Source organism: Coffea arabica, chromosome 6e, assembly GCF_036785885.1.
Source record: "Coffea arabica cultivar ET-39 chromosome 6e, Coffea Arabica ET-39 HiFi, whole genome shotgun sequence".
Lineage (NCBI taxonomy): Eukaryota > Viridiplantae > Streptophyta > Magnoliopsida > Gentianales > Rubiaceae > Coffea > Coffea arabica.
In genome coordinates this window covers 15,868,862-15,883,824 of record NC_092321.1, presented here as the reverse complement: position 1 = coordinate 15,883,824, position 14,963 = coordinate 15,868,862, and the positions used below count along the sequence as shown (strand labels likewise).

General features: G+C 36.3%; 2 protein-coding genes across 2 annotated transcripts; one reads left to right on the top strand and one right to left on the bottom strand.

The window, feature by feature from the left end:
• On the bottom strand, positions 1 to 2,265 carry LOC113696481 (protein TEEBE-like). Its single transcript, XM_027215889.2, has 3 exons — positions 2,178 to 2,265; positions 1,144 to 1,641; positions 1 to 657 (listed from the first exon to the last, which is right to left on the bottom strand). The coding sequence occupies exons 1-3, from the start codon at positions 2,263 to 2,265 to the stop codon at positions 137 to 139; spliced, it is 1,107 nt and encodes a 368-aa protein (XP_027071690.1). The 3' UTR covers positions 1 to 136.
• Positions 2,266 to 7,170: 4,905 nt separating this feature from the next.
• On the top strand, positions 7,171 to 11,010 carry LOC140009744 (uncharacterized). The gene has a single exon (XM_072056039.1). The coding sequence runs from the start codon at positions 7,171 to 7,173 to the stop codon at positions 11,008 to 11,010; it is 3,840 nt and encodes a 1,279-aa protein (XP_071912140.1).
• The last annotated feature ends 3,953 nt before the right edge of the window (positions 11,011 to 14,963 follow it).

Here is a 14,963-nt window from a genome sequence, read left to right as displayed (position 1 = left end):
CATACCGTGGATCGATGTTTATGGGTTTGGGTTGTCTTGTTCATGAGCTAACAAAAAAGAAAAGAAAAGAAAAGAAAAAGCTTCCAAAACTATGTTGCTTTTTGATCACTCTCTCTGATCTTCACCCTAACAGTGACTATTTGAGAGGAAACACTTTAACATCATCCAAAACAGGACCGCATATGTGACCATAGTCATGAAGCTTTGTGTGATAATTTGGGCTATAAAAAGTTATTCTTGTTCTGTTTGAAAGTGCTTGGAACTTGAGGATGGCAGTCTTGGATCCACCAATTCCAGTTGATGTAAATGAAACTTTTATGGTTTTCCTAGCTGCAAAAGCTTCAATCGTCATTGATCCATGACAACCATTCCTAGCATCCCCCAAAGCGAAGGAAAGAAGGTAGAACTTGTTAGGTACTGTTCTTATGATTTGTGCAATAGCTGTTTCTCTTCCGCCAACCAATTCAATAGCTGCAAGTCCCTGGGAAACAGAGAAATGCTTCGAGTCAGCATACTTAACGGGTTTGAGGGATTCAACAATCCATCCAGGGAGCGATGAGTAGATGTCCGTCCTCTTAGGGAGGAGCAGCACCCCAGTTGAGAAATTCTTGAACACATGAGGGCCGGTTTCAAAATCACCATTTTTGACCAAGTTACCTGCATAGTTTCAGTGCAAATTAGGAGCTTTCTATGAATTATAAAATATGCATTGCATTGGTTATCATTTACTATATATTTAGAAGAAACTACAAATTTATATTTTAAAGATAGTGTCTTCGTGAACGAATATCAACAGTCAATAATAAAAAGAACAAAAAGGCAGATGGGTTGTGATCAACTTACGACCATTGCCCAACAATTCAGACAATTATTTTGGGATAAATGTTAATGGCACTCCTTTCTCTGTGAACGGCACCTTTTTTTTTTTCAACCTTTTGCCATTTGAATCAGATAAAAATTGCCATGTTTTTCTTTGAATTTACAACTGCCATTAGAAAAGTCAAGAGGAGTATCATTAACAGATAAGTGTGTGCCATTAACATTTTTCTTGTACTGGCCAATATCGAGCTTTCACATATCTGCTTAAAGATCTGGGAGGCAGATGACATTGGAAAAAAATTCCAAATTTGGAAGAGGACTTACCCTTAGTGTATCTGAGAGGAAGTATCTCCTTGATTGCAATTGCATCCAGAAGAGGTCCACAGGTAGGATCCTCTTGAATTCCAGGATTATGAAATGTAACCTTGACAACATCAGAAGTTGCCTTAAAAGCCCATGCATAAGTATCACCACCATCGCTGCTAAACAGTGTTTGAATTGGGAGTTCAGTCGAAAAACCAGGGACAGAAACCCTTAGCTTCTCATCTTGGGCACAAGTCCTGGTGACTGCAAAGGTCAATGAATACATTGCTCCAGGTTTCACCTTAACATATTGAGATATGGAAGCCTCATTTCCAAGCCTCGCTGCATGAGACCCACGAGGGATTGCAAAGTAAAAACCACCAGGTTGCGGTCCACTTGAAACATATTCAACTATGCCATGAATTTCCCATTTGGGCAAGGAGTATTTTCCTATGATCTGTCTTTTCTTAAGGTTTGATACCTTTGGCCCTTCCTCAAAGTTACCATTTTCTAGTAGACCTGCAAAATGTAAACAGGAATATGGTTAGAAAAACATACTACTTCTAGTTATGAGTAAATTTTTCTCCCTGTTCTTGTATCCTGCCATTGTTCGAATTTTTCAGAAAAAATAATAATAAAGAGGAAGAGTACATAGAAGGTCGGTTCATATCAATGATTAAAAAGAAGTCCAGAGCGAAAAACCTTTTCCAAGTATCGGAAAGACAAGTCAAACACCATAAGATTCAAAATAAAAAATTCAAACGGGTCCATGTTGTTCTTGATGTTGAACATGTTAGAGAAAATTAACGCTGTGCATTTGATTTTTCTACAATTTACGTGGATCATGTTTGCATGTCAAGTGAAATTAGGAGGTAAGATTTGATATTTCCTCCGTCATGTACTGAGTGCTGACATAAAAATGATATGGTAAAGTGAATTTATTTGGCATAAACCCAAAAAAAAAAAAAAAAAATCGTACCAAGGTTATCTCGTACCTAAGAAAATTTCATTTAGCAATTTTATATGAAAAAAATTAAAGACTATTTAAAGCATACCATCAAGAAATGGCGCAACAGCCGCGAAAGAAAGGCTTTGGTAAATACACATTATGAATAAAATGCAGAGGAAGAGAATGGAAGCCATTTTTAGCAGTGAAACTGCCAATGTGACGCAGGATAAAAGCAAATGAGAATGCACGCACTCTTCACTTCAAAAAGCATAACATTGGAGCATGTATGCTTATATGTAAAACTTAAGTTAGAACTTAGAAGGTCTAAGAATAGATAAGAGGGACATGTTATCACGCCATAAAATCAGGCTTGAGATGTGTCGGATTGTCTCAATTTCTCGTTCCCAAAACAAAAAACAAATATTAGGCCCATCTTGGACATTAATCTAGCCGTTGAAATCAGTGATAAAGTCTGCAATTCCATTTCCAAAGGGGACTGAAGTCTTCATAGGTTAGCGTGATTTGTACTATGTACTTTGAATCCCTGGATATCCCACATGACGAAGCTTCATTTCCTTAATCCCACTTGATATGTCTCGAACAACTGACCCTATATATTCATTTATCTGTTCTTATTTCAGTTCTTGATACTCAAATACCTTCAAAGTACTTTCAAGGTCTTGCTTGGCACTTGAGATTGGATCTTGAGTTTCTTTATTCTAACGGCATCTTCTAATGAACTATATAAGCATGTGTAGATCATTTGCTTCACTTATCTATTGAGTGAGACATTAATTGAATGTCAAATTAATAAACATGGGATGTCTCATGAGAATGGATGCATGGCAGTGTAAAGGAACCGACGTATTGATCCCAATTGATAACTAATCTCATAATTGATATGAAAGCATTTTACTGGTTATGGTCAGAAGTTTTTGGCAATGTTGAAGATCGGGTAAAAACATCATCCTTAAAATACCAACTCCAAGAATAGCGAGCACGTGTCTGTACTTGGGTACGGTGATGAGTATAAATTTCTGAAGCAGATCCCTCAATCGAATCTCCATTAGTAGATTTAATAGGTGCCTCCCCTAGTAGTTTAGTTAAAATTTTGATTAAAATACATATCAAGCTTAATTTTTTTGGATTATTATCACTTTATCCCTTTAAACTATATTACTACTATCAATTTAACTCCTAACATTATCTTTTAGTCATTTCACCTCATAAGTAATTCAATTCAACATGTTAAGAAATTTTAGACAAAAATATTCCGTTATTTTATTGCATTATCACATTATTATTATTATCACTTTATCCCTTAAAATTATAGTGATACAATCGTTTTAATTCCTAACATTATTTTTTAGGCATTTTATCTCATCGTTAATCTAACTAGTATGGTCAAAAAATTTTTAATGTATTTACTCTTTTTTGTATATAATTAAAAATAAAAAAATTGAAATGGTTATTCTTCCTTTTTTTTAACTTTATGAGATCCAAAAACATAAAAATAAAATGGTTTTCTCATATTTTTTTTCACACTTATTAATATTTGGAAAAGAAAAGAAGATAGGAAAGAATGAGACAGAAAATTGGATTTTGCAAAGAAAGAAAATAAAGAAGAGTCTAGCATTATCATATTACTTTAAAGTTGTCGGAATTAGGATTGGAATTTGGTCGTAAACAGAAAAGTGAAATAATTTTTATATAATAAAAGTATTTAATTCTTTCTTATTTGTATTTAAAAAAAAGAATTAAGCTCTCTCTCTCTCTCTCTCTCTCTCCCTCTCCCTCTCCCCTTCCCCTCCCTATCTTTCTATTTTTTTCAATATTAATAAAATTGCCAAGAAAAAAGAGATTAACACTTTGACTTTTTTTTCTTGATACTGAAAAGGAGAAGAGTCACTCTAAATTTTTTATTATTTTTATTATACAGAGAGGAGGGTACTTTCTTCTAAAATTCTTTAACTTAATAAGTTAATTTAATGGTGAGATAAATTGTCTAAAAAATAACTCTATGGGGTAAATTGATAATGAGGTTATAGTTTAAGGGGATAAAGTGATAATAATTTTAAAGGCTAAACATGTTTTTTAACTTTAATTAACATACTCCATTAAATTTGATTGTTAGTTCTGGAGGAAAAATGACTATAAAATTTGATCATTTTTTTTTTTTTGGTTTTAAGCACTAAAACCCCTAGCCTTTTGCACTTTTCTCACTAACTTTATTTTTTATTGTAGTTTCACCCTTGACTAGCAATCACCACTAACGGTTCAATAAAAAGATATTAATTACCTCAACCAATAAAAAAAATTCACATGCCCATATAATCTATTGTGTAATTTAAATTAAATTCATTTCATGTACAAAAGAATCCTAAAATAATTACCACAACAGATTACCATGTTATTTTAACAACAAAATCTTTTTTTGTTGAAAATTTAAAAAATCCATGACATGTGTATGAGAGATATTTTACCACATTTATATCTCACATCTACTCATTGATATTAATTCGAGGAGGAATATTTTTTATAATAGCAACATTTTGAATTTAATTAACAGGTTGAGATTTTTTTAAACATAAAAGTGAAATACTTGGGAAAGTAGTTATTGATTGTCCCAACAGAAAAAAAAAATTGTTTTAGTTTAACAATTGTTGTCATTGACACTTCATTTTCTTGACCAACTTTTATAAAGGTAAACTTAGTGTCGTTAACAATAATTGAAGTGTCATTAGCATTACTCTATCTGGATGTAAATATTTAAACTTTGTAATGAAATAAATAATAGGTACTTAAAAAACGAAAAAGCAATAGGTACTCAATTGCTAGGATTCAAACTACAAATTCCTTAATGCATAAGTGGTATATGCTACAATATATTTCCATTTATAGAAAACCACTATTGATCTTCTTTAAAAAGAATCACATTTTCATTTTCATGTTGCAATTGAAATCCCCTAACCTGTCATATGCATCGCATGAATGCCTATTAGAAGGCTTCCTCTCTCTCTCTCTCTCTCTCTAAAAATTTCTTCAGTTTGCTCTACGTTTCATGGCTGCCCTTCAGCCGTCGGCTGAGGGGCAAGGATCTCCTACAGAAAAAAAATCTTTCTCCCAACTTTTTTCACAACCTTCAACATCTGTTATCCCAATTCGGCAAGCGACTGTCTACAAAGGTGAAGCTGCAGTCATTTTCTCCAGAGCAGATGCAGAAAAACTTGCGGAGCCTTTTCGATGGTCTTTAGTTGGAAAATTCTCTCATGGGAGACCTTCTTTAGAAGATATTCGCAAGTTCTTTGCTTCATTAAATCTAAAAGACCACATTTTCATTGGCTTGATGGATTACAGGCATGTTCTGATCAAGTGCTCCGCTGAAGCAGATTTTAACAGGATTTGGACGAGAGGGATTTGGCAATTAGGCAAATTTCCAATGCGTGTATTTCGATGGTCCCGGGAATTTCATGTGCTCAGAGAATCCTCTTTGGTTCCAGTTTGGGTTGAACTTCCAAATTTACCTATCCATTATTTTGATAAACATTCGTTGTTTTCCATATTATCTCCAGTAGGAAGACCATTGTTTTTGGATTCGGCAACGGCTGCTGGGACGCGTCCTAGTGTGGCGAGGGTATGCGTGGAGATCGATGTAGCAAAGCCTGTTTTATCGAGAATCTGGGTGGCGGTTGAAGGAGAAACCGGCTTTTGGCAAAAAATTGTACCAGATGATATGCCAAGATATTGCTCAGCTTGCTGGAGATTGGGTCATTCATCTGAAAAATGCAAGAAGAACTTCGTTGATGGTGGACATCAACACCAAAACGATCAAACCAAAAGGCTTAAGCATGGTTCAAAGCTATCTGGAAATACTCAGCATAAATTAGTCATTACAAATGAATGTAATGACTTAGAAGCTAAAGATAAATTATCAAAAGAGGGTACAACAGCTCCTGAACAAATGCAAAGTTCTGATGAGAAAGAAGACGAAGGAATTACAACAGCTGTAACAAAGGAATCTGAGGGAACTGCAGATAAATGCAACACTGAAGCCAAAGGGAAAGCATCAATGGAATTCAAGTTAGCTACTGAAGAGGCTCGACTTACAGGCGTAATTGAAATTGAAGGAACGTCAATAGGTGCAATGGAACATTCTGGAGCATCTGAGCAAAACGATGCAGTTGCCGACGCTTACGCGGTCAAGGAGGGAAAAAAAACAGCAGCTTCAAAAACTGATGCACATCCACAGTCGGTTGCTGATGTCGCCATGCATGTCCATAAGGAGCATTCGGTAGTGGAAGACCAATTGACAGTTTGCTATGCAAATGATTGTGAGGGGCCACAAAGTCTCAGGAAACATAACGTGGGAATGGTTCAGCATCAAATGATCGACACCACAAGCGCAATTAATCAACTGCCCGACAATTCCAATGGGAATAATTCAGCGGGGCCCCAGCTTATTGAGGCGCATAACTTGGGATTAGTTTATAATGAAAGGTCCGACACCACTGACATAGATAATCTTTATGTCGACTTGCGTGGAGCTGATGATGAAGATTCCAAATCCAATGCGGCTGATGAAGTAGCTTTGCCAACTAACGCAGGAAATTTATCTCCGCGATTGGTTATACCACGTGAGAAGTCGGCTGAGCCATCAATACACACTCTAAACATTGACCAATCTGTAGGTGTTCAAATGGATTGCCGACAAGATCGTGTTAAGGGTGTGCGAGCTGGCTTCCCATCTGACAGACAGCTACGTTCAGCGACATCATCTCAAAACTCTTTCCAGGTTTTTTCTCATGATTAGTGGTTTATTTTGGAATATCAGAGGGGTTGCAAAAGCCCCTAATCTAAGAAGATTGATAAATTTAGTTCGTGCTCATCATTTGAAGTTTGTTGTCATTTGTGAACCGAAGTTAGACGTGTCCAAAATTGAGTCCATTCGTCTACGATTATTATTTGATTATTCCTTTGTTAACTTATCGGGTGATATTTGGATATTCTATAGTAGCCCTTTTGTGTGTTCCATTATTGGTAGTTCGGATCAGCATATTTCCATACATGTTCAAAGTCAATTGTTTTCTTCTCCAATCATCATGTCTTTTGTCCATGCTAAATGTTCATTAGAGGACCGGTGTGGCTTATGGTGTTCATTATTAAATGACAAGCCTGTTTCACTACCTTGGTGTATTGGGGGTGACTTTAGTGTTATTTTAGCCCCTCACGAAAAACGAGGTGGACGTCCATTTGCTATAGCGGAAGGAGCGGATTTCATGTCTTTTATGGAAGAGGCAGGGGTTTTGGATGTTGGCTTTTCAGGAGCTAGTTTCACGTGGTCTAATAATCGGAGAGGTAGAGCTCGGGTTTCAAAGAGATTAGATAGATTTTTAATTAATGGGTCTTGTTTGGATCTCTCAGACGTGATTTCTGTACTCCATCTGCTAAGACATCCTTCGGATCATGCACCATTGAAAATTACTTTTTCTGATCGATCAGACAATAGTCCACGACCTTTCAGATTTTTTAATGTCTGGACGAGCAAACCAGAACTATTGGATGTGATTCGACAGGCTTGGAATCAAGATGTGAGTGGATCTCCGCTACGTGTTTTGTGCTCTAAATTATTGGCAACGAGGAGGGCTATTCATACATGGAACAAGCAACATTTTGGAAATATATTTGATGCTGTACGTTCTGCGGAAGTGGTGGTCCAACAAGCAGAAGAATCGATGGATCAATATGCATCGGAGGAATCTCAGGTTGAGCTCAGTAAGGCTCAGGCAGAGTTGCGGAATGCATTGTCAATAAAAGAGCAATTTTGGAGCCAAAAAGCCAGGGCAAAATGGCTTAAAGAGGGAGATCACAATTCAAAATATTTCCATGCGGTTGTAAGACAGAGACGAATTAAAGGAATGATACACCGAATCAAAAAGTCAAACGGAGTTTGGGTGGACACCAATGTTGACATAGCAACTGAGGCCATATCATATTTCTCTGATCTCTTCACTGGATATCTTGAGTCATCTTCTGATATGCGACATATGATTCCGCACATGATATCGGAAGAGGAAAACAGAAAATTGGAAGAAATGCCTTCGATTGAAGAGATTCATCGAGTCCTGAAGTCAATGGATGGAGATAGTGCTGCTGGCCCCGATGGCTTCACAGGCAAATTTTTTACATTCGCCTGGGAAATTATTGCCCAAGATGTTTACAAGGCAATTCTCAGCTTGTTCTGTGGGGCAGAGTTACCTCGTTTTATCACCTCTACCTCAATTGTATTAATTCCAAAAAAACCAAATCCTCAGGAGTTTTCTCATTATAGGCCAATCAGTCTGTGTAACTTCTTCAACAAGTTGCTATCCAGGATCTTAGCTGACAGAGTGGCTTCTCTATTGCCCAAAATTATTTCGCCCCAGCAGACAGGCTTTGTGAAGGGCCGTAATATAACAGAAAATTTTCTGCTAGCACAGGAGGTAGTGTCGGGTATTGGAAAAAAAACTAGAGGTGGTAATGTGGTAATGAAGCTAGACATGTCTAAGGCATATGACCGAGTGGCATGGGATCATATCATTGGTGTTCTCAGGAGATTTGGCTTTGGAGAAAGATTCATTGATTTGGTTTGGCGATTGATCTCCAATGTCTGGTTTTCTATCATTATAAATGGGGCATCGCATGGTTTCTTTAAATCTACACGAGGCCTACGTCAGGGTGATCCATTATCTCCTGCTTTATTCATTATAGGAGCTGAGATGTTATCTAGAGGATTGAATAATCTTGCTATGCAATCGGGGTTTGTGGGTTTCAAAGTCCCCTTGGCATGTCCTACTATAACTCATTTGGCTTTTGCGGATGATATTCTAATTTTTTCAAATGGATCCTCTTATTCTCTAAAGCTTATCATGCAGGTGCTAGATGCGTATCAAAGGTGTTCTGGACAATTGATAAATGTGCTGAAAAGTTGTTACTTAGTACATCCCTCGATATCACCGGCAAGAAGAATGGTGATTGAACGTATCACCAAATTTAATTATCAACCATTTTCGATACGTTATTTGGGATTCCCCCTCTACTTTGGCAGATGTAAATCATCATATTTTGGGGAAGTTTGCCAATCTATCCTAGGGAGAATAAGGTCATGGAAATCAAGGATGCTTTCTCTTAGAGGCAAAATAGTTCTAATCAAACATGTGTTGGCAACAATGCCAGTACATCTGTTGTCAGCAGCGGTTATCCCTGGTAAGGTATTTAGAACTATAGAAAAAGCCTTCTCGACCTTCCTATGGGGGTCATCCTCCGAGGAGTCTAAATTTCACTGGATACGGTGGTCTCAGATGTGCTATCCGGTTGATGAGGGAGGAGTTGGTTTCCGGAGGTTACAGGACATCTACACAGCATTCTCATTCAAGCTTTGGTGGAACTTCAGAAAGGGATACTCGTTGTGGGCTTCGTTCATGAAAGCTAAGTATTGTAGACTACTACATCCTTGTCAGGTAGAAATCAGGTCAATGGACTCCGCAATCTGGAGAAGGATGGTCAATGTAAGTCGACAAGTGGAGCTATCTATGCTATGGGATATCAAAAACGGAGCTTGTCATTTTTGGTACGACAATTGGTTGGGAGGGGGTGCCTTGTTTCTTCGTACGACGGCTGTCTCTAATTTGTCATTTGGTGATTTTATCATCAATGGACACTGGGATGTGATTAGATTATATCAGACATTGCCGACGGATCTGGTTCCCTCTATTTTAGAGCATCCAGTCCCGGAAGACTGGGGTGAAGCTGAAGTCATTTGGATGTCCACAACATCTGGCAACTTCTATCTAGCTTCGGCATTCCGGGATATTAGGCAAGCACGAAACAAGTCTATGGTTTTTGATAGCATTTGGCATCCTCAGATCCCACTCAAAATTTCATTCTTCATGTTAAGATTGTTGCTGGAAAGGCTGCCTTTACCGGATAGGTTATGTAAACTTGGTTTACATTTACCATCAAAGTGTTTCTGCTGCGATTCCGTATCTGAGGAGTCAATTGAACATTTATTTTTCAAAGGCCATATAGCTTCAACAGTTTGGAATTACTTTGGAGCTTCATGTGGATTGACTTTTCCAGGCTCTTCTTTACGCTCCCGTATAGTGGGTTGGTGGTTGCACTCATATGATTCAGAGATACAGCGATTCATTGGACGCATTCTTCCCAGTATAGTATGTTGGCAAATTTGGAAAGCAAGAAATAAAGCATTTTTTGAGGATGTCCATATGAGATCGCCCGCCATTTGTGTTGCCATTTCCTTGGAAATCCATACCATTGTGGAAATTTATTTCAGACAAGTTTTCAAGGCTCATTCATTCTATCATTTGTATGATTGGCCGTATTCATCTCACACTTATGTCACGTACAAACTTGTTTGTTGGGAACCAAAGGAAACCGGTCAGTTTACACTAAATACCGATGGCTGTTCTAAGGGTAATCTAGGATTGGGTGGAGGAGGTGGGGTTCTTCGGGATTCACATGGCATTCCTTTGATTGGTTTTTCGGCATATCTTGGAGAAACTACATGTCTAAGTGCAGAGGCCCGGGCTCTTCTTATTGGCATTCAAACATGCATACATTGGGGTTTTGAGAATCTCTATATTCAATCGGATTCTTTGGTATTAATTGGAATTCTTCAGAAACGTATTCACTGCCCTTGGAAGATTCGACGAGAGATTAGGCATATTTGGCAGTTCGTGGAAGATCCTGATCATTTTTCACATTGTTATAGGGAAGCTAACACAGTCGCTGATGCATTGTCCAATGTGGGCGTCTCTCATCCAGAGCATCAACTCAAGTTATACGACTCCTTCCACATGTTCCCAACTATGGCTCGTGGAGCAATTCGCCTCGATAGATTAGGGATGCCTTCAATTCGGAAAATTAAGCGTATGAAGGGCTGAGGATAATAGAGAATTGGAGCTATTTTGCTTTTCAACTAAGCACCAAACATTTCTGGTTCATTTGTTGTCTTTATAGTTCAATCCTGTACTTCAAAATGGTGTTTCTTTGTGTGTAACAATTATTCTCATCAATAAAATACTACAAATTTATAATAATAAAAAAAAAATGCATCGCATGTCAACCAATTATTAGATTAGTTATTATTTATAGAAATCATGCCTAAACTCATAATGTGACATGTATGGCAGTTGCACACCATTATACTCATGGTGTTGTCATTTTTTCTATTTGTTTTGTCAAGGTATAAAATTCTTTTGATTATATTGGTGAAAAAGCATAAAATCTGTGTAATCTAAGCAAGATTTACTAATTTTCTAGTAAAAATAACCACTATATTAGAAAGGCCACAAAATTTGATTTTATTGTGCTTTAAATCGAAGCATTTTTACCAATAATAATAATAGGAATAGTGAAGTTAGTGCAAATTTCAAAACAAGAAGCAATATACACTCGATTATGGTATGTAAATTTAAGATTATTATAAAATTATAGTTTTAGCCATTTACATATTATTTGTCCATAAAAAACTTAAAATTATTTTCATGAATATTATGGGTAAGCTTCACAAGTGTGATGTTAAGTTTCAACAATAAAGTGATAAGCATAGTTAGTAAAATATGGGATGGATATAATACGGGTATGGACCTATATGGCAGGGGCGGATTTAAAGGGGGGGCACTGGGGGCATTAAAGGGGGGGCACTGGGGGCCTTAAATTCCTATAATAGTTCTATAATTTTGATATAATTTTAAAGGTGCCCCCAGAATTTTTTTAAAAAAAATGTGAAAGAATAGATCATAAAATTTATATAATTCACTTTCTTCCCCCGGTCCTCATTTTCCCCCCAACAGGGCCAAGTACCAATTATATAAGTCATTACTTTTAGTCCCCACTTCCCAAGTTCCATTTACTCCTCTGGTCCCTCATTTCCTTTCACAACCGATGACCATTCTTCTTCCACACCCAACTAACAACTCTTTTTATTTATCACTTCATCCAATCATTATTAATCATTTACTTCCTTTGTCCCCACTCCCCAAGTTCCATTTACTCCTCTGGCTTTTGGTTGTCCCCACTCGCCAAAATACGATTGCCACTTTTTCTTCCACAACCAAAGCTTGTTACTCTTTCTCTTGATCACTTCATTCGATTTAGAGATTGCATTAGAATCAATTGATCTTTTGGGACCTGGGTCCGCCACTGATTTGCAGCTCTCTTTACCAACTTTAGGAGACCATCAAAATCAGGTTTTAAACAATTACTTATTATTATTATTTTGAATTTGTTTGCAAATATATTGCTAGAGCATGAGAGTATTACTGTTTTAAAGAAATTTGAAAATTGATTAGTTAATGTAATAACTAATAAATGGGTTATTTGATAATTATTTTAACTTGTGAAATGGTGATTTTATGGATTTATAATTTATTTTTTATTTTCATTGATTAGTTTCTTATATTGGAGTTAATGTAATGATGAATAGAGGACCATTTGACATATATTTTAACTTTTAAATTATTCTTGTATGGATCCTTTTGTCTAATTAACTTGATTAGGTTCATATGTTGTGATTAATGATTTGATATAGTAATGAATAAATAAGTCATTTAATAAATAACTTTAACTTGTAAAATAGTTCTTGGATAGATTTTATTGTACATTTAATATTTTAATTGGAGTAGTATCTTATATATTGATTTTAATTTCTTTAGCTATGGAGAGATATTTCAAGAAGAAATCAATGGAAAAAGAGTCATCTAATAAAGAATAAGCCAAGGATAATGAAAGTGCAAAAAATGACAATAAAAGAAGTTACTTGGGGATTAACTTAGATGAATTACCTGCGGATCCAGCCCAAAAAAAAAATTGGGGATTATCATCCAAACCTTCAAGATGAAATTCGGAGATATTACTTACAAAAGGGACCATGTCAACCTCATGATTATTACATTAATAATTTTGAGTTTGTCTCTTTATATTTTTCATGGAATATACATATCATTTGTACTTGTTGGTGAATTTATTTTTTTTTTGCTTAAAAATTTAAAAAAGAGTAGATAAAAAAATTTTAGTGTTATTTTTGCCCCCACTAAGATTTTTTTCTGGCTCCGCCATTGCTATATGGGATGGATGTAATACAGACATGGACCCATATGATTAAAGTTTAACGTAAAAACCATAAGTTAGACAAAAAAAAATGTATAAATCTAGTGTTATTCTTATATACACTAATAATGTGTACATTACCACGATTGGATACATGACACATATATAAAATTTGGATTAATTTAAATTCAGATTGTGTATCACGCATCCAATAGTGAAAGTGTCAATATATAGAAGATTAATTCATAAATCCATATGTGGACTAACAATATTTAAAAGTTACGGAACGAAAAATATGGATTAAATTACTATAATTTTCAAAGATTATGCTACATTAAGACAACTTTGACTCTTATTCTTTTGTCTTAGATTATAAATTTATTAAAACTTTATTACCTTAGGTATTAAATTATAAAAATTATGATATATAGACAAGCGGCATGGAAGAATGTTCTTATTGCTATCCAAAATTTCAAAATAATTGAGTATAATTCGGGTAGAAGTAAAAGAAAAGTAGAATTGTACTGCAACTGGAGTAAGTTTACGTAACTAAGTCTATACCCGACCCCACTTGTACGGATGTACCGGACATTTAGTGCCAGGTTGGCACCCCAACGACAAAAATATATATATACCTTATTTGGCGCTTATTTTAGGTAACTGCGCCCCCGGCAAAAGAAGCCTCTTCAACATTCAACAAGCATGGATAATCACCAGCAGCAGAGGGAGGAGCAGCCATACCTCCTCCATGATCACCTCCTCCACCACCACTGGCCGCCCTTGCAGGGCCAACAGCAGCAGCCACTGCAACATCAACACCAGCTGTATCCCCTCAATGATCAGCAGCAACCGGTTCCGCAAGGCATAATTCTCCACGAAAATTCACAGAATTTTCTGGATTCTATGCCTCGCGGTTACAGGTTTTGCCCCACTGATGAAGAGCTAATTGTACACTACTTGAGGAAAAGGATCGCCAAGGCTCCATTACCACTTAACAGAATTCATGAAGCCAATGTCTACGGCCACAATCCTCAAGAACTTACAAGTTAGTATCTATACAATTGAAAAAACTTTATGTTATTCTCGCTCGTGACTTCTTAACAGTTGTTTTTCTAGTTTTCGGATAAAGAACTCGGAAAACATCTGTTAGGTGTTTTCTAGTTTGTAACCGGGAACTTTACTCCATGCGAAGGAAAGTGTTTGACATGGTCTGATGTTCTTCTAACGAATATGCTATGTACAAGTGTTAATTTGCTGTTTAACGATAGAGCATAATTGAACCCCTTTTAATTCCATAATCCCCAATTAATTAGGCTAAATCTTTGAAATTTTTTGAACATTAATTTCAGTGACGGTAGATCACGAGAACACCATCATCATAGAGATGAGATTTGGGGTTAGAGGGTTTCTCATTGATGCACGTACGTAAAAGTGATTAGTTTAGGGTATGGGCTATGTATCTAATTTAATAACTAACATTCTTGTCTGTCTAAAAAATGGGTATTTGTTCCTAACAAAATTTGAATAAAAGCAGCCTTGATAAATAAATTACGATCCCCTTTTTCTTTATTTTGTTGTAATATTGCATAACTACGCTATATATTTGATTCTTTCTTTTTTGGTTATATATGCGCAGATAGATACATATCGGATAGCATTCATAACGTGAACGGATGGTACTTCTTCACCTATTTGACGAACAAATACCCCAAAGGCAGCCGTCCCTCTCGATCATGTGGAGATGGTGGATTTTGGAAACCCACCGGCAAAGACAAGAAGATTTATT